Source organism: Vombatus ursinus, unplaced genomic scaffold, assembly GCF_900497805.2.
Source record: "Vombatus ursinus unplaced genomic scaffold, bare-nosed wombat genome assembly UNPS02014812.1, whole genome shotgun sequence".
NCBI lineage: Eukaryota > Metazoa > Chordata > Mammalia > Diprotodontia > Vombatidae > Vombatus > Vombatus ursinus.
The window spans coordinates 96613664-96633343 of record NW_020954590.1 but is presented as its reverse complement, the minus strand read 5'-3'; the positions used below and the strand labels follow the sequence as shown (position 1 = coordinate 96633343).

Here is a 19680-nt window from a genome sequence, read left to right as displayed (position 1 = left end):
ATCTAATGACAGATCTTAAAGATATCTAATCTCTGAGATAAAATAGTATCCTATACTGTATAGGGCCTATAAGAGTTATATGGCTGTTTCAGGGTTTTGCATGTGCCCAGCTCCACTGATTACCACTGGGATAGCATATGGCGAGCACAAGATTCTGTGGAATGAAAACAATCACTGTAAAGTCTCTGCGCAAAACCAATAGTGCACATATTTGGAGGTGAGTGGTGCCACTGGGCACATCACTGGAGAAGACAAAAGTGAGTTAGGAAAATTAGACAGAAACAGTCAACTTCCTGTGCCCAGGAGAGGAAATCATCACCACCTGCCCAGATGTTTGATTACTCTCACCAGATTGAGCTGTAGTGGCCAAAGGGAATGTGCACATATGAGAAGAGGAGGTTCCTGGGAGAAAATTATGTACAGGTGAGAAGGGAGGATGTAAAATAGTTATCATACTACTATAGATTTAGAGCTGGAAGGGACTTTAGAGGCCATAGAGTTTAGGCCCCCTCATTTTACAGATGAGGAAACTGAGGCTAAGAGGTTAAATTACTTACCCAGCTAGTAAGTTTCTGAGACAGGATTGTGATAGACACAGAGGCCCATGAATATCGCTTCATTTGATTTTAGAGGAAAAAAAGTTATCTTACCAAAAATCACAAGGTCTACACTTACCACTAGCATTTTCCTTTTGAAGCAATGTGGTGTAATGGAAAGAGTGGTAGACTGTGAGTAACTAGTCACATTGTTTTTGTTTATTTGGGTGAGGAGGAGTAAATTTTGGCATAGGACATCTGGCTTAGGTAAAAGCTTTTCTGATAGTAAATATTGAAATGTGTTGATTAGAGTGATTTTTAAGACTCTCCTGTCCAACTATCTTTAAAAACCATGTCTGATGTTTCTTTCATCCTTGTGATTCTCTGACATCATTATTTAAAATTACACAATGAGTGTCTTGCATAGGCCCATGTTTAAATAAAGAATTCCATACCTTATAAGGTTTGGATTGTATCATGTAGATCAGAATTCGATAGATAAATCTGGTGTGAATCACAATGTTGTTACCAATGTCCCTTTGGCATGATCTTTGATGCTCTTTTCTGAATATGAAAAGAGTCTTCTCAAGCTTTTTATTTCTGTATTTAACCTTGGATGCAGGAGAAGGATGGGGGAAGTATCAAGAAGGGGTTCTAGATCTATTGTCATCAAGGTAAGGAACTTGAAATTGTGAGTATAGAAACGTCTTCCATTGATGCAGGTCTGCAACTTTTGAGTAACTTAAAATCTTAGAAATTTGCCTGCAGCACTAAGTGGTACCCAGGCACCTAGTGGTACAATGGATAGAACACTGGGCCTAGAGTCAGAAAAACCTGAGTACAAATCCAGCCTACATTTATTTAACTATATGACGTGGGCAAGTCACTTAACCACTTTTTGCTTCCATTTCCTCAACTATGAGATAGAGATAATAGTACCTCACAGAATCAAATGAGTATCAAAAGAGATAATATTTGTAAAGCTCTTAACATGGTGTTTGACACATAGTAAGTGCTTAATGATTCCTTCCTTCCTTCCACAGAGAGATAGTAGATGCAGGTCTACTGTCGAACCCAGGTCTTCCTAAATCCAAAGGCAATCTTCTATCTACTATACCATGATACCAAATATATAGCCAGATTAAAACATGTAGCTTGTATAAATAGATCTCTGTTTCACATCTAAAGGTAGAATAAGTGAATTTAATCCAGCAAAAACTGTCATCAGAATTAATAAGACATCATATCCTATTTTAGTCACATTTTTCCATTGTCATCTCTTGCAGGTCCTGATTATATCAAACAGAGATTTCAGGAAGGCATAGAAACTAAAGAAAATCCAGAAGAAAAAGTCCCAGAAAAGCCACCTTCACCAAAGGAATCTCCTCATTTTTATCGGAAAGGCACAACTCCCCCCAGGTCCCCTGAGCCAAGCCCAAAATCAAGCCACTCTCCTCAGCCTTCCTCCCCAGTGAAAAAGCAAAACCCCAGCTCAGGGGCAAGACTCAATCAAGAAAACAAGGGCATAGCCGATGAGTATGTAACTGCAGTTGTCAACAAGCCCCTACTTTCAAAGCTACCCCCAAAGGAGGAGGTAACAGCATTGCCGCAGTCCAAGTACTCTGGCCGCCACAATACCTCCTTCCACCCTGGTAATGGGGAGTTGCATTCACAGTATCATGGCTATTATGTGAAACTGAATGCACCACAGCAACCACCAGAAGACAAGGAGGAAGATGGAGGTGTGAGCCAGTCTTCTTTGGCACTGGTGCCCAAGCAACCACATCAGAAGTCAAGTCCCCTTAAGTCCACGACAAAACTAGCTGCCAAAGAAAGCAAATCTGAGCCAAAAATGAAGAAGTCTGAACTTGCCACACCAAAGAATCCAGCAAACAATGATTCATGTTCTTCTTTGGAAAAAGAAGATAATTCGGTGAGTTTTATAGGAAACTTCTCCCTCTTTCCTAGTACGTACTCTTAGGGGATTTTCCTTTCTGTTAGCAATGTGGGATGGTTATTAGCCAAGAGGTCATTGAATTAAATAAGCCAAGGAATAAATGTCCTCAGAATTGCTTCTAAAATTTAGTATGTTAGTTTGAAACCAAGGATTTTCAACTCAGAAATCTTCTAATATTCCTTTTCCAGTCAAGTTAAAATAACCCAGAAAACTAATGGCCACCTGCCCCTTTTTTTTTTTAACCTTTATTGTTTTGCAGCATTAGGAGCAACTTTTTAAGTGCTAGGAAGGAATTGTAGCTCTTTCTCCCTGGCTGCTGTTAATACCTGCTATTTGTAAAACACTGTGATAGGCTTAGAAGAGAAAAAGAAATGATACATACAGAAGCTGCTTTCAAGAGGCTTAAAATCTAGTAGGGAGTAAAAGACATGTGCACTAAAGACACTTATACCAGAGAGAGTCTGGTAAGTACAAAAGAGCAGTGTGCTTTGAGAAATTTGAGGGAGAGATGACTTTCTTCTGGGGTTCCCAGGAAAAGCTATAAGAAGGAAATGTTGTCTAGGTTAGACCTTGAAAAAAGGGAACTTCAGACAGATATGATAGATATGGAATTCATTCTAAAGGACAGTGTGAAAAAAATGACTGAGAAGGGAGAAAGCAAGATGGGAATAGTCCCTGAGCCTTGGCTGGTTTTCCTGGAAAGTACACAAAGAAAGGCAGATTGGAAGTCAGTTGTAGAGGGCTATAAATTCTAAGATCAACTTATACTTTGTTCTCTAGGCAATGGGGAGCCACTGAAGGATTTTTTTTTAATGTGTTTCTTTTTCTTTTTCAACTAGAAAACTGATATGATCAGTCATGACGAAGATTATACAGTAAGTGGTGTGAAGGATAGTTTGGAGATCAGTTAGGAGACTGGTACAGTGGAAAAGGGATGAAGGCCTGCCTGAACTAGCATCATTTCAGTGGTAGTTAGAATAAAGAGATGATTGTGAGAGAGATGGGGGAGATAGAATCAATAGAACTTGATAATTTGTTGAACATGAAGACCAAAGGAGAGAAGGAAAAGTTAAAGATGACTATGAGATTACCAGGATGCATGACTGGGAGGTAATATCAACAGGAATATAGAAGTTGGAAGAAGGGCAGGTTTTGGGGAGAAGATAGAATTCAGTTTGGGGTATATTGAGTTTGCAGTGCCATCAATTCATGTCGGTAGAAATATCCAGCAGGCAGTTGGAAAGATGGATATTGATCTCTGGGGAAACCTTGGCAGTGAAGGTAAAGATTTAGGGGTCACATGCATAAATGTGATCATTTAAACCTTTGGAAGTTAACGAGCCCAGCTAGGAAAAGAACAGGACCTATGACAGAAGCTCCTCCTCCTCCCACCTCCCCACCTCCATGTTGAAGAATGGTAGGGAGGGCCATATGGGAATATTGTATCACAAAATCAACTAAGCGAAAAAGTATCAAGAAGGAGGAGAGTGATCAACAGTGTCAAATGCATTAGATCAGTCAAAGATAATGAGAACAGAAAGCCATAGATTTGGCATTAAAGAGGCGATTACTTTGAAGACAGCACTGTCAGAAGAATGGCAAGGATAGAAGCCAGATTGCCAAAGGGTAATGCTCCTAGACCTTCCTTTGGTACTAGCTAGTCAGCATCCTTACACAAGTAAACACCCATAGGACCTCTTTAGTCCTCAGTTTCCTCATCTCTAAAATGAGAGTTATCCTAGCCTATTGGCTAGAAGGTTAGCCGTATAGTCAGGAAGATCTAACATTAGCTGTGTGAGTATAGGCAATTCACTTCAGTGCCCCTAGACAAGTCTCTGAGTCTCTAAGTTATAGATGGGCTCTATCAGGGCTACATCAATCCACCAATAATTATTCATGTCAATGAAATCACAAGTCCAAATCCCCTAACCCCTACTCCCCAAAACCAAAATATGAGGGGGTAGAGGAGTTTATTGCTTCAATATTACGTGATTTTTTTTTAGAACCAGGTATTTAACTGAACATATTTTACATGACTAGTGTTGTCCTGTGTATAATGTTGCCTTCATGTGTATTTGAATTCAATTTGATGAACAAAGCTTTGCTGCCAGAACACCTTTCCTCACTACCAGCTTCCTATGTAGTGACTAAAAAATTCCAGCATTTTACAAAAGAACTTCGTCCATGCAAGGAAAATGTTGTACTAGAATGTTCTTAGACAGCCAAGTTTTCTAGGATGATTTTGTTACCTGTTGTTTCTATTTTATTTGTTTATATTATTATCTAATTTATTAATTATTATCTATTATCTATTTTATTTATCAAATAAATTTTATTTATTATCACTATTATTATAATTTAATATATGTCAACACAAGATCTGTTATTATTCCCTATGATTGTGTTGCTGGCAAATTCTAAATTTTCATCTACATGTGACTGATTCTCCTACATGGCTTGTGGAACCTGTCTCTTTAATATATACTGATATCTGGTACACATTGACAATGAAGAAAGTGTGTTCCCAAACTCAGCAGTACTTATAGATTCTGCAGCTGCAGTTAGTGATTGATCAAAATCTGTGCAGCAATTACAAAGCAGTCCAAATGCCTTGTGGGTGGAATAACTGAATTTCAGATTTAGCTTAAGAAAGAGACTAACAATTTCAAAATGACATTTTTTTATTCAGATTTGGAATAGTTTAACTGACAAAAATGACAGTCTGACTATGACCTTGATATAATGATAAAATAGTTGAAGTTCATTAGTTGAAATTAAAATATTTGAAGTCTATTCCCTTGAGTCTCTTTTTAAGACTATTACAAATATTTATGACATATTAGTTACCATTGTTATAAATCTAGTTTATTTTCTCTAGATAGATGTTTTTTTAAATTGCCAAAAATAAATTAACCAGATGAACTGTATCATCTCCAAAAATGTCATCCTGCAATAGAGTAAATGATGTGCTAGAACACTGAGTGTTTAATGATGTATCAGTAGGATGGTATATGTTGACAATGTCATTGAATTTGTTAAACATAATTTACCTATCATTTGTTTTTCAGCATTTATATCCATATATTGGTTATTCTTCAAGGGCTCCTGAGTAATGTACACATAAAAAAAATTTCTTTGTATACCATGGGTGAAAGTCATTCCTATTCCTTAGCTCTCTTTAAAAAGTGGCATTAGACTTTAATTTAGCTACGTGGTTTAACAGAGGACCAAGATCAAAGTGAGTAATGGTTAGAGAGGGCAGATTTCAACACAATAGTTGTCTTAAAATGAAATAGGTTACAAAAGTTGCACCCCTTAAATGATGAACTCCTTATCAATGGCCACAATCAAGTAGAAGTTGGATGAACATTTATTGAGAATATTGTAGATGGGATTTACATATCAAATAGGGGACTAGAATAAATGATTATAAGTATTGACTATGTATTTTATTCAAAATAATGTGGTAGATGGGGTACTAGTCTTGGAGTCAGTTAGATGGGCTTCAGATCTCATGAGCTATGACACTATGGTTAAATCCTTCAATCTCCTAGAGTCTCAGTTCATCTGTGAAATATGGATCATAGCTATGGTTCTTACCTCACAGAGCAAGTGTAAGGCTCAAATGAGATAATATGTGTGTACAGTGCCTGGCACATAATAAATGTTTATTGACTGACAGTCCTTTGTAAACTTAAAAACCCTATATAATGTTGATTATTAATAGTCTCAGGAGACTATTAATGACTCAGGAGACAGGTTCTAATTCTGTCATTACCATAATTTACTGTGAGTTTAGAGTAAATTATATTATAGCTGTCCATAGTATCCTTTCTGTAAAATGACTTTGTTAGTTGTAGAAGGTGAAGGCACACCCATCTTAGATGAAGAAAAGGTCTGGTTGACTTTGAAAGATTATCCCTCAATATTATAACACATTCCTTGCTCTGATTCATTGTATTACTCAATGAGTAGGTTGTGTTTTGGATTCCTGATGCCAAATCCTTGGTTACAGAATTCTCCTCTGCATTAGGCTCCCTGATTCCAATAGCAATTGGCAATAATCCTTCATGAGGTATATTTTATGTATAAAGATTTTTTTGTGTGTTATATGTTGTTATCTTTGGAAATTGGAGCTTCTAGTCACACTCTCAGTAACTGTTTTTGCTCCTAAATAGCCATTTAATACCAGTATCTAAAACTTGGTGTGTTTTAATATTAAAACATACAATACCCCTAATAAACTATGCTAACAAATCAACCTGTCTCTCAGATTTTCTGTGTCTGAGATATGAGAATTATCTAGAGTATTTAGAGAGGACTTAGGATAGTATTGTACAAAGCAATACTCACCATAAATTTGAGAAGGAAAAACTCTATCTAGTTTTGCTACAGTTCTCTCTACATAAAGATTTCAAATTTATAGCAATATGAATTCACAGCATGGTCCAGTAATGTCTATCTTTCTCTGGACACTGGGAAAATGGACAGAATAAAAACCAAAACGTTTAACCTGAAAATTAGTGTTTTTGGTGGGCCTACTGAAAACACTACTCCCAGACATGAGAAAGACTAAAGCAAACTGAAGTGGAACTTGGCAATAATTTTTGGTAATTGTACCAGTTCTACAAAAAAATCCTAAGGAATACCTCAGTTCTGCAGTAACACGATCCATCTGGAGGGTGAACCTAGGGTCCTCTCTAAATATCCTAGCTAATTCTCATATCTTAGACACAGGAAATCTGGGACACAGGTTGACTGTTAGCACAGTTTGTTAAGGGAAATATATGTGTTGGGGAAGGGATGAGAAGTCGGAAATTACCCATGAGAATTGTATATTATATGAATATGTGACTGTACATGTGTAACATTATTCCACAACTGCACATTTCCATTTGATACACAAATTCATGGGATTTTTCAACATAATGACTTTGGTATGGGCCACTAGAAACAGATTTAAGCTACTGTCTCACAGCAAGCTGAGACGTTTTTCAGTAGAGGATCCTAACTAATTATCTTTGAAAATTACCCATGATTTTTCCTGATTTCTTCCAGCCATTACTCTGATCTTCTTCCAGAACACTTTTGAGCATTACCTGAATAGAATTCTTCCTCAGGTCATTCATAGTTTCTTTTGAATTGAAGTAAGCCCTAAATAATCCCTAAATCAAATCAGGCTTGAACCTGGAATAATCTGTTAATAATTATTTTTAGAGAAAGACTTCAGGTTTATTTCAGGTAATAAAGGGGACTGTTTTATACATTTTGTTTTGGTTCAAAATAATTCCATTTTACTTGAAGGATAATAACCAGGCTCACTTAACTAACACTAGAATATCAAAGAGGAATTTGGATATATATTTTCTCCAGATGTATTTTAATTATCTTTGATTCACTTAATCTTGTTGCATCAGATTCAGAATTTCTTTCCAAAAGAAAATTCTTCATAATTGGATATAGGAGCAACATGCTCATGAATAAAACTATACTTCCTTAAAGTTAAAATTTAATTCCACATTTTGACTGGTTCACATTTTGTTATATAAGATATTATGTTGGTTCTAATCAAGACTGAATCTTCATGCTGCTGCCACTTCTTTCATTGCACCTGCCCTGATCAGTCTTGAAAAGCAAAGACTGATTTTTCATTTTGCTATGTTAAGCTCCTACTGGGCATGACAGTCATATTTCTGGGACTTCGCCTTTCCCTGCACATAACATAAATATTTGAAGAATGAAAGGGTCACCCACTGGCACCTGTCTATAAAACACTGTGGCCTAGAGCTAAAAGTGACAAAATAGCCTTTTTTCTTCATATTGCTGCTACTTGAGCTTAAAGACATAACTTTACCAAGGCTTCTTTAAAAAAGTGTTACAAAGAATATTCCAAAAAGTAGCTTAACCAGTGGCATATTTCATAACTTAAGGAAAGATTTATAAGATGGTCTGCAGACTTGCTCACTAAATCTGAAAGCTAGAACAACAGTAGGATGTCGCTATAATATGTCCCAAAAGTAATAACACCTCACATTTTTTCTAGGACTTCAGAGTTTTATTAAGAGCCTCTGTATATGTTTTATCATTAGAACTTAGGACAGCCCTGTGGAGCAGTCAAGATAAGTGATTATTATCCCCATTTTACAGATGGGAGACGCTATGGCTCACTGGGTTTTAAAAGATTTGTCCAACATTACATCAACAGAATCTACATCTCTTGTATCTAATTTCCTTTGATCTCCCCCTGTAAACCATGAGGCCTCACACTAGCTAGTAAGCATAATTTATACCCTAGACTATAGAAGTGAATACATTTTTGACAAATTCTTGGGTAATTCCACAAGGTTATTAAAAGAAAGGACAAAGGATTTGGAATTTTAACCTAGACATCACAGAACCAGTATGGTATAGTGGGAAATATGCTGGACTTGACTAAGAAGGGACCTGGCTTGAAATCCTACTTCTGCCACTTAACTAGGTGTTTAGATCATAAGTATGTCATTTAACCTCAGTTTCCTCGTCTTAGGGGTGGTATCTATAGTCCCTCACAAGGTGATTGTGAGAATTGAATGAAATGTTGTATGTGAAGTGCTTTGCAAGCCTTAATGGGCTACAGAAATGGCATCTCTTCTTGTAGAGGATACTTACCCTACTCTAGCACAGTCCTTAATGCTGCCATGGTGCATGGGATGTGGTATGTTTTACCCACTGCTGTTGGTATAGGCTGAGGTGTCATGTATTTCGCTTCAGAAGTAATGTATGAATTCCAATGTCCTGAAAGGATTGAAATGCTTTGCAACATAACACACTCATTGACAGGCTGCTAATTGGAGTAAATTGAAATACAGCATCTAGTTAGTCTCCATAGTGAATGATGGCAGAGTCCAAACTAAGATCACCTGAAGATTTCATTTGTTCATTTATTATTAACATGGAAAATATAATTAGCATTAATACAAGTCAGACCTCCTTTTGTACTAGTTGGAAACCACCTTTGAAATTCTATGTGAGAAGAGTTAATTAGTTATTATCAACACATTTTATTTTTCCCCATGGTCCTAAGGAGACTACATTATGCAGATAGAGTACAAATTTTAAGGAACTTGGCAGCATACTAAAATTGCTTTGTTGCAGTCTAATTTTATGTAAATTAAGGTCTATCCCTACAGTATTATCATCCATAAGTATCTTTGTTCTTGCTACTAGATACCAGCTCAGGACCTGCCCCATTGCCATTTCTTCTTCCTGATTTTGCCAAGCCCATTTTCTGTCTTATAATTGTCTGTTCTCCTTAGCCTGAGAGAATTTCTCTTTCTCAATACTTCCTTAGGGAGTGGGGACATCTTAGAAAAATTCTCCTGATAAAGTCTGTTGTTTAGTTAGTGTTAATTTTCATTCTATTTAAATACTGTTCTTCTACTACGAGTTTCCTTGTCTGTAAAATAAGGAAGATTATGTCTACTCTGCTGTGAGGATAAAATTGAGATAAGGGGGTATGAAATATCCTTGAAAAAAGCATTAAAATTTTTGTATGAACTGATAGAAAAGAATCATTGGCAGTACCAAGAGAATAATATACACAGTGATGCCAACAGTGTAAGTGAAAAGGAAGTTGAAGTCTGAGAAACAGAAAAAATAATAAAGATCCTGAAGAAGGCATGAAACCTACCTCCTCCCTCACAGTGCCAAAGTAGAGGGCTTCCAAAATGTCATACCTATGGTCAGACAAGGTTTCTACATCACATGTTTTTGCTTCATTATTTCTCTTTATCCCAAGGAAGGGTTCACTTTAAGAAAGGGGTGGAAAATGCCTGATGTGAAGACAAAAGACATCATTTTAAAACAAAATTTAAAAGTAAAGCTCCATATAAATACAGGGTATGACTATCAACCATTTAATCAACAGGCATTTATTAAGCACCTACTACAGTCCAGGCACAATGCTAGACAATAGAGATAAATACAAAGAATGAATAATCCCTATTCACAAGGAGATTTCATCCTAATAAGTAAGCATTAGGTACATATGTAAGTATATAAAGAATAAATACAAAATAGTTAAAGACAAGGGCATTTGAGAGGGAAGGCATTAGTGGTTGGGGGTGGGAAAGGAATCTGAAAAAATATATATGCATAGAGGATAATGTTTGAGCTGTATCTTAGAGAAAGAGAATAATTCTATGAGGCAGAGGTAAGAAAGGATGGCATTCCATCTATGAAAAAAGAGTCGATACAAAGAAACAGATGAAAAATGAAGTGTCATGTGAGAGGAACAAAGAGAAGGCTAGTTTGAATAGATTGCAGATTAGGAGAGGGGGATTAATTTACAGAGAGGCTGGAAAGATAGGAACCAGGTTGAGAAGAGCATTAAAAGTCAAATAGAGGAATTTATATTTTATTCTAGAAGCAATAGAAGCCACTGGGATTGATTGAGCAAGGGAGACTCGGTTAAGGAGAATCACTTTGGCTGCTGGGTGGAAAATGGATTGTAGTGGGAAGAGACTTGAGGTAGGGACACAATTAGGAAACTTGCAATTATCCAGGTAAAAAATTATGAGGTGGTGGCTGCATGTCATATACAAGAGAAGTTGTAGTCCTAGAAACAGCAAAGTTTGGCCACATGATTGAATACATGGGGTGAGACAGAGTGAGGAGATGAGGATAACACAGAGATAATGAGCTTGAGAGGCTACAAGAATGGTGATAACTTCTGTAGAAATAGTGACATTTGGAAAAGGATTGGATTGGGGGAGAGAAGAATAAGTTCTCTTGTAAATATGTCGAATTTGACATGTCTCTTATACTTCTAGTTTGAAATATCTAATTGGCCATTGATGACATGGAACTTGATCTGAAGAGATAGTGGGACTGGATATTTAGATGTGAAAGTCATCTGGACAAAGAAGATAGTTGAACCCATAGGAACTGATTGATGACCAGAGAAAAGAAGAGGACCCAGGACAGTCTGAGGGAACACCCAGTGTTAGAGGGTGTGATATCAATAATGAGCCAGCAAAGGACACTAAGAGGGAGTAGTCAGAGAGTTAGGAGGGGAATCTAGAGAAAGCAGCATCACAAGTACACAGAGAAGAGGGAGTATCCAGGAGGACAGGATGATCAAGATTGTCAGATACAGCAGAAAGGTCAGTTAGGTTGAGGACTGGAAAATGAACATGTGATCTGAAAATTAAGAAATCATTGGTATTTTGGAGAGAGTAGTTTCAATCAAGTGAGAGTGGAAGTCAGATTGCAAAGAGTTGAGGGAGAAGAAAGAAAGTGGAATCAATAAGCATAGATAGCTTTTTGTAGGAGTTCTAATGAGAAAGGGAGGCAAGATATTGAATGACAACTTGAGGGGAACAGGGTCTAGTGAAGTTTTTTTTTTAAGGTTGGGGCAGACTTGGTCATAGTTGAAGGCAATAGGTAAAGATACACTAGTTTGGGAGAAACTGAAGATTAAAAGGGGTTATAATCTGCTGGAGAAGACAGGAGAGCATGAGATCAATGACATGTGAAGGAGTTTGCCTTGGCAAGTAGAAGAGCTTCCTTATCAGAGACTCACATAAAATGAGGAAGAGAAAAGGAAAGATGAGTCAAGGGATTTTGAGGTATAGGCAGAGCTGTCAAACTCACAGCTGTAGTAAAATTATCAAGTACAGCCTGAACCAAATTAAAATCTAATTGGGAAATGCTTAACAAAATAAATAAAAATACAGTATAACATAATGTTGATTTGTTGTTTTCTAAGTCACTGTGTAGTCTCCTGGGATCCATTTCTGAGTTTGACACCACTGAATTGTTGAGAACTATAGAAGAGGGAGTACATGTTAAATGGCCTCAGTTTTCTCAAACAAGTAAGAGGGAAACTCCTCAAAGTGGGAGAAAGGGGGTAGATATGGGACACTTGAGGAAAGGAGAGAAGATTTGGAATAGCTTCTGAAAGGAATGAGAGGTGATTAATTTGGGAGAAATGAATTTATGTATACCCAGTCAACATGGTTTTATGACTTCCCCCAGGTCTGTTCAGCACATGTGTTAGGTGCAAAGGAAGAGCACGATGGGAATAAACTGAGGCTTCAGTTTATCAAGAACAAGAGGTCAAGGGATTCAAATTGATGACAATGTATGGAATTGAATTGCTTAACTATAGGGCGAAGATTGGGAAGGAAGTAAAGTAAAATCAGAGCAGGGGTGGTAATGGCCTGAGAAAGTACTGAGGAGTAGAAGGAATGACATTCATTGTGAGCTCAAGGAAAAGGTTTGGGTGAGGCAGATGGAATGATAGGAAGTTATGGTCAAATAAAGGAATGTCAAAGTTTTTAATTACAAAAGTGGAACACTTGTGGGTAATGATGAATCCAGGATGTGACTATCCCTGTGTGTGGCTAAGGTGGAGTTGAATGGGCTGTAGAGTTTGAAATTGAGGAATTGGGAGGTTAGGAAGTTTGAGGGAGCATCAACATGGATATAGAAGCCTCTAACATAAGAATAGTTGTAGAGGAGAGGCAGACAGTGAACCAAGCAATAATTTCTTTAAGAAAGGAGAGGGAAATGACCTGGGTGCCAGTAGATAACATATACCATAATTTGAATAGGGTAGAAAATTTTGATATAAAGGAGGAGAGGTAGCTGAGTAATGGTGGGAGTCTGGAAATAACAGTGAGGAGCAAGGAGTATTCAAACCAGTCTTCTAAGACAAGTATGTGGGGGAAAACAGGAATGGAAGTGAAAGTATAGCCAGTGCAAAAGATTGATTCCTAACTGAATAGATTAATAAACAAATAGATTAATAATAGATTAATAAAGAAGAGATTAATAAAGAAGAGATTAATTATGTGAGACTTTGTGTATAGAACTTGTAATCAAATCAGCAGGGCAGGTAAGTGGCGCGGTAATAGAATGTCAGGGCCTGAATCAGGAAGACTCATCTTCATGAGTTCAAATGTGACCCCAGCCACTTACTAGCTGTGTGACCCTGGGCAAGTAACTTAACCCTGATTGGCTCAGTTTGCTCATCTGTAAATTGAACTGGAAAAAGAAATGCCAAACCACTCCAGTATCTTTGCCCAGAAATTCCAAATGGGGTCAAAAAAAGAGTCAAAAGGGACTGAAGAACAACAAAAATCAAATCAGCAAAATAATTACGGCAGGCCATGTAAATAGCCTTGTTAGGTGAGAATAGATGCTGGTAAGGGTGTATGTTAAAAAGGGAGCCTGCCTTGAAAACCATCATTGAGCATGTTGATACTGGGTTTTAGGGTGTGTTTTGGATATGAGTATAGGAAATGAAAATTTGCAGCTATGAAGTTAATTCTGAAGGTGAGTAATTTAAATCTGATCCACTATTACAAAATTGCCTGGATTTTTTAAAATTTAGTTTAATTTGTTTATTTTGTTACATCTTAAGTTCCGAATTGTCTCCCTCCCTCCTTGCCCTGCACTAGAGAAGGCCATCATTTAACACAGATTTATAAATATATGTAAAATTATACTTTGCATACTTCTATTTATCAATTCTTTCTCTGGAGGTAGATAGCAGCTCCCTCCATAGGTCTTTTATAGTTGATTTGAGTATTTGTAGTACTCAAAATAACTTGATTGTTCACAATTATTCTTCGAACAATATTGCTGTTACTGTATACAATGTTCTCTTGGTTCTGCTCAATTTCACTCTTCATTATTTAATACAATTCTTTACATGTTTTTCTAAGATCATCTAAGCTTATCATTTCTTATGGCACAGTAGTATTCCATCACAATCATATGCCACAACTTGTTCAGCCATTCTCTGATTGATGGGCATTCCTTCAATTTCCAGTTCTTTGCCACCACAAAAAGAGGGGCTATAAATATTTTAGAATACCTTGGGAAACAGACCTACTAGTGATATTGCTGGGTGAAAGAATACACATAGTTTAACATGTCTTTGGGCGTAATTCCAGGTTGCTCTCCAAAGTGGTTGGATCAGTTCACAGTTCTACCAACAATGTATTAATTAATTTTCCACATCCCTTCCAGCATTTATCATTTTCCCCTTCTATCATTTTAAACAATCTGATAGGTATAAGATGATATCTCAAGGTTGTTTTAATGTGTTTTTCTCTAATCAATAATTATTTAGAGCATTTTTCATATGACTATAGCTTTGATTGCATCATTAAAAAAACTACCTGTTCTTATCTTTTGACCACTTATCAATTGGGGAATGACTCATTCTTACAAATTTGGCAAATATTTGACAAATATGTATTTGTCAAATATATTTGACAAACATATTTCACAAACATATATTTGACAAATATGAATTTGCAAATATATTTGACATACTTATTTGAAATACGAGACCTTTATTTGAGAAACTTTCTATAAAAGTTTTTTTCCCCAATTTTCTACTTTCCTTCTAATCTTGGCTACATTGATTTTATTTGTACAAAAACTTTTTTAGTTTAATGTAATCAAATTATCCATTTTGCATCTTGCACTGCTCTCTGTTTCTTATTTATTCATAAATTCTCCTACCCATAAGTCTAATAGGTAATGTGTCCCATGTTCTTCTAGTTTGCTATCATGTATTTTTTAAGTATACCACCTGTCAAACTGGCCTGGGGAATATGGACTTGAGGAAATGTATGTAAAAAGTATTATTTCCCATGTGTATATGTATATATGTATGTATATTTGGGTGGTATCCAAAAAGGCAAACAGAAGAAGGTAAGAGGAACATAATTTCATTTTAGCTTTCTCTAAATGCTTGTTATTTAGATACTTTGGTATAGAGCAGGGCTTCTTAATTTTTTTTTGTCATGGACCCCTTTAACAGTCTGGCAAAGCCTGTATGCTCCCTCTCAGAGTAACGTTTTTAGATGCATAAAACAATTCACAAGATTACAAAGAAGGCCAGTAATATTGAAATAATTATACAAATATTTTTTAAAAGTAAGTTTATGGACCTCATGTTAAAAACCTTTGTTGTAGAAGGTTTTACTTAACTGCATTCATGAGAAAGCAAATCTTCCTAAATTGAATTCCCAGTGGCTGAAATCCACAGGGATAGCGAATGTCATCTCAGGTAAAGGTTCTATCTTTATAAGGACTAGTATTCATATGTTAGGAGCTGGCTAATTAAAAATTGTGTTACCACTTACAGAACAATCTCTAACATTAGAATGTGCTCAATTGAGATAAATCATTGTCACTTTTAACATTTTTACAACTTTAACAACTGGTTACGTTTTAAGTTATAGAATTGGGTTAATTGGTAATTCACTTAATGGGCTAACTTTATCCTTGAGGGTTTTTTTACATTAAAAAGTAATATTTATTTTGTTTTATTTTCAGGGTCCTAATTCAGTCATGATTGTCCTGGTCATGCTGTTGAATATTGGGTTAGCCATTCTTTTTGTTCACTTTCTAACTTGATTGGAATTAGGAAAGGTAAGACTAGTATCATTTTCATGTAAACTCACAAGACATAATAGTTTCAATTCCCTTATTCAAATTTATAATCACAATTTTTTTGTTTTTTGTTTTGTTTTTGTTTCTGTTTTTTAATATCTCTGTAATGTCCTTTATTTTAATTTTGGCTATGCCTGAATGTGATTCAACATAGTTACTTACTGATATCACTGTTTTGACCCTTCAGTGAAGTCATGACAACTAGTGGAATTAGCCCACAGTTCTCTGCGGTAGTGTCATCAGCCTTTTAAATGGCAACACACCAGTCATGCTCAGACACAGGGAAGGAGGCTTGGAATTAGGATGGGATCGCAAGAGAGATATCTGAGACTTGGAAAATTCAGCCAGAGGACCTGTTCAGTTCCCTTGGGGATGGTTTGTGGCTTTGGGGTCCTCTGAAGGCTGAAGCAAGCAGCTATGTTGGAGAGCAAAACTTAATGATTTTTTTTTATTTAAAAAGCAAAAGCCAAACAAAACACCAAATCTGCTGCTGCAGCCCCCAACCGGTGAAGTGCATTGGCTACTCCATCTGTCCTAGCAGAGTGTGACTAAACTGGAAATGTATGGAGCTGCACTTTTTGTTGATGGAAGCTAACAGCTGCCTTACTGTTTTACCATCTGACGTTTTTAGTAGGGAGCTGGGGAAAGGACTGCCAGAGGAATGCGGTCAGAGGATACTGTTGCTGTGGAAGTGACTCCAACATTCACTCCTTTCTCATTAGAAGAAATAGTTAGCAGCATCACTCACCAGTCTTATGCCATTACCTGCTGCTTTTAACTTCTCCTGTGGTGTTCTGGGAGATTACATTTTCTTTTGCTTGTGCATGACTGTTCATTTTGCTGTTGATTTAAATTTGATGTATAGCCATGATAATTAATGGTGTGAAGTCCTGGCTAGTTAAAATGTAATTGTTGCATCTTGAGGTAAATGCAAAACAGAAATCTAGTATACACATGTATTTTGATAGAAAGGCAGAGCTCTTCATGACATTCATTTTCCTAAACTGGTAAAACTCTGTTTCTCTTTCATGTTGATTGGGCAGAGTCTGGAGACACCATGATGTCTTCCTGAGCAGTCACTAGGCTTGACATGCTTGTGTCAGTAACATACTGGAGCATGGAGGCTCTTTGGGGTGATATTCTTAAATGGAAAGCTAGACTACAAAAGGATTCTGAGAAATAGAATCAAGGCTTTGCATGGTTTGGGGATTTGGTTTTTCTTTTTTTTTTTTAATGCCTTTGTGTTAATAGTGATAAGTGTTGAAAAGATTTAATTTCATCACTGATGTACCCTATAAGTGAATAATCTTGTTAGAGGCCAGTTCCAATGAAAATGAAGCTAAGATGCTAATAATAACTATTATTTGGGGGGGATAGACTAATTTTGTGTTGAATACATTCAGGTAGAGCATATAAATTTGTTTTTAAAATCACTGCTTATCAAATTTATGCCTTTTGTGTTTTTTTTTAAAGACCATATGTAATTTTATTTCAAATTTAAAAGCCTTAGAAATTTTCATTTGGGGTATTTGTTTTGGTTTTTTTTTTGGTGGTATTTATTATTATATGAGCTGCATTTATTTTGTGAGGTTGAACTGTAACTACTATATCCTTTATTACTTAAAAGCATGCATATTTACTTGCAGAAACTGTATGTAGGATGCTTGTCCTCAAAGTAAACGTTTTTGTTATTTAAAAAATAAATTGGAGGAAGGAAGAGACTTCTGTCTCTTTATTTCAAATATTTTATCCTTTGTAGTTTGGGAAACTTTTTGTAAATCCTTTTCATTTTGTGCACGATATAACAAGAATTATTTCCACCTTGTATGCTGTCTTTTCAGGGCAGCACATACAGTAACATAGGTGAGGACTTAATGCTTTGTCTCCTGAGCCAGCTAACTGCAGGGTAGTAACCCAGTGGTGTTTTTTGCAGAAGTACAGTATGTTGAGAATCCTGTGTGTGACCAGTATGGAATCAAGAAGAAAGCAGAAAGAGAGCAAATGAAAATTGCAACCTGTGTATTTATTTTTTTAAAAAATCATACTTTTACTTTGATATTTAGGAAGCAACATTTTTAAATTAAAAAATGTTTGTCTCTATATAAACCTTGGTACTAGAGGTCACTGCTCCTTCCTGTCGCACTCCATGTCTCCTTACTGGGAAAGCTGATTTTTTAACTGAAATATTTAATTCTTATTAAATGTTTATTTAAAGTACTAAATGCTTTGGAAATAATGAGTAACAGATAACTTCAGGAAATGTTTATAAAGTAAGCATGGTGGTTCCATTTATAAATATATGTATGATTTCTAAGCTTTTTTAAAAACAAAGCTCAAACAGAAATTGTTGGTATTTTTCTAAAATGTGCACAAGCTGTATTTTACATGAAAGGCTATTTATAATGGGTTGTTATACTGTACACTACATTTTGGACAGCACATGAAGTCTGCCAATGTACTTAATATGTCACTTTGTTTATTTAAAGTTTCTTGCTGTGAAAGAACTCTTTACCTATGAGTTCCTTTATTTATAGTCCTTGACCCCAAAATGTATAATGTACAGTTTTCACAACTGTATTTGCTCTAATAAAAAAAAAGTTGGTTATTAATAAAGTTGTAGGTGGGTTTCCTTTGTGTTTAAATTAGTCTTGTACAGCGTGTACTTTTTTGTTGTTGACTTTGCCAATGGAAATTTAACAGTAAAAATTAAAATGAATCAAAGCAGGCCAATGTCAAGTTTCCCATCATATTATTTATTTCTTCATTTCTGCCACCTTCCCCCTTTAAAAAAAAACAATCATTTTTAATTGTTAAATATCAAATTTCTTCTAAAACTTTCAAAAATTGGATTACTGCCTAATCAAGGGAATTTACTTTTACATTTAAAGAACTCTGTAAGTTAGTATAAACTTCTCTCCTACATAATAACCTTTCAGTTAATTAAAGTTGTTTCAGCTATTTTGCTCCTTTTCTTAATGCCCAGAATAAATTAGTATGTTACCATAGTCTCCTAGTGCCTAAGTTGATAAGTGGCAATTTAGACACCTTTGGAAGCCCAATTAACTCTCAGGTTACTGAGTCTCCTTGAATTTTAAGCTCCCCTTTGAGCCCAGAATGTTGCTGAGTTAAGATTAACTTGACATGTAAGCATGCTAAGCAGCTAAAAGGTCCCTCTGCCACCAAATAACTCCTCCATTTTCCTTTCCAAAATAACTACCTACAATTTCCACATTAGTTACTCCTTTGGGTGAAAGGATTAAAGGTCCCTATTACGTTATTTGAGTCATTATCACAACTAAGTGAAGTAGCTGATCATCTTTCGGTATTTAGCAGGCTAATTAATTTAAAAAAAGAAAAGGTTTAACTTTTCATGGAAGGAGGAAAAGACCCATAGTATGGAAGGGCAAACTGCTTGTTTGTAAAAACATGATTACCGTTGTGGAGGAAGGGGCTTGAAGAAACTGAGGACAACATAAAGTCCCATGGAAGCCTGGGCCCAAAAGATAAGGAGAACAGTTTTATCCCAGGTCGTAACTGGCCTCCACTGAGCCAGGTGCCAGAATACACACACAGCCATGACTTTGGGGAATTTGGAAGATTACTCACACCCCATTTATAGTAAATGATTTCTGGTAGTGTGAAGCAAATTGGACTACTGACTTGCCCACGGTCACATAGCTAGTTAAGTGTCCCAGGCAGGATTTGAGTCTAGGAGGTAGTTAAGTAGTGCAT

At 36.2% G+C, this 19680-nt stretch overlaps 1 protein-coding gene across 5 annotated transcripts in view; it reads left to right on the top strand.

Moving 5' to 3' along the window:
• LOC114053735 (junctophilin-1) overlaps positions 1 to 18546 on the top strand; it is a 101029-nt gene extending 82483 nt beyond the window's left edge. The window contains exons 4-6 of one of the 5 annotated variants that reach the window (XM_027876866.1): positions 1823 to 2469; positions 15832 to 15927; positions 17882 to 18546. In XM_027876866.1, coding sequence (XP_027732667.1) covers positions 1823 to 2469; positions 15832 to 15912 — 728 coding nt within the window. In that variant the 3' untranslated portion in view covers positions 15913 to 15927; positions 17882 to 18546. The other 4 variants (XM_027876872.1, XM_027876867.1, XM_027876870.1 and 1 more) reach the window with 4 other exon arrangements.
• Positions 18547 to 19680: the final 1134 nt, after the last annotated feature.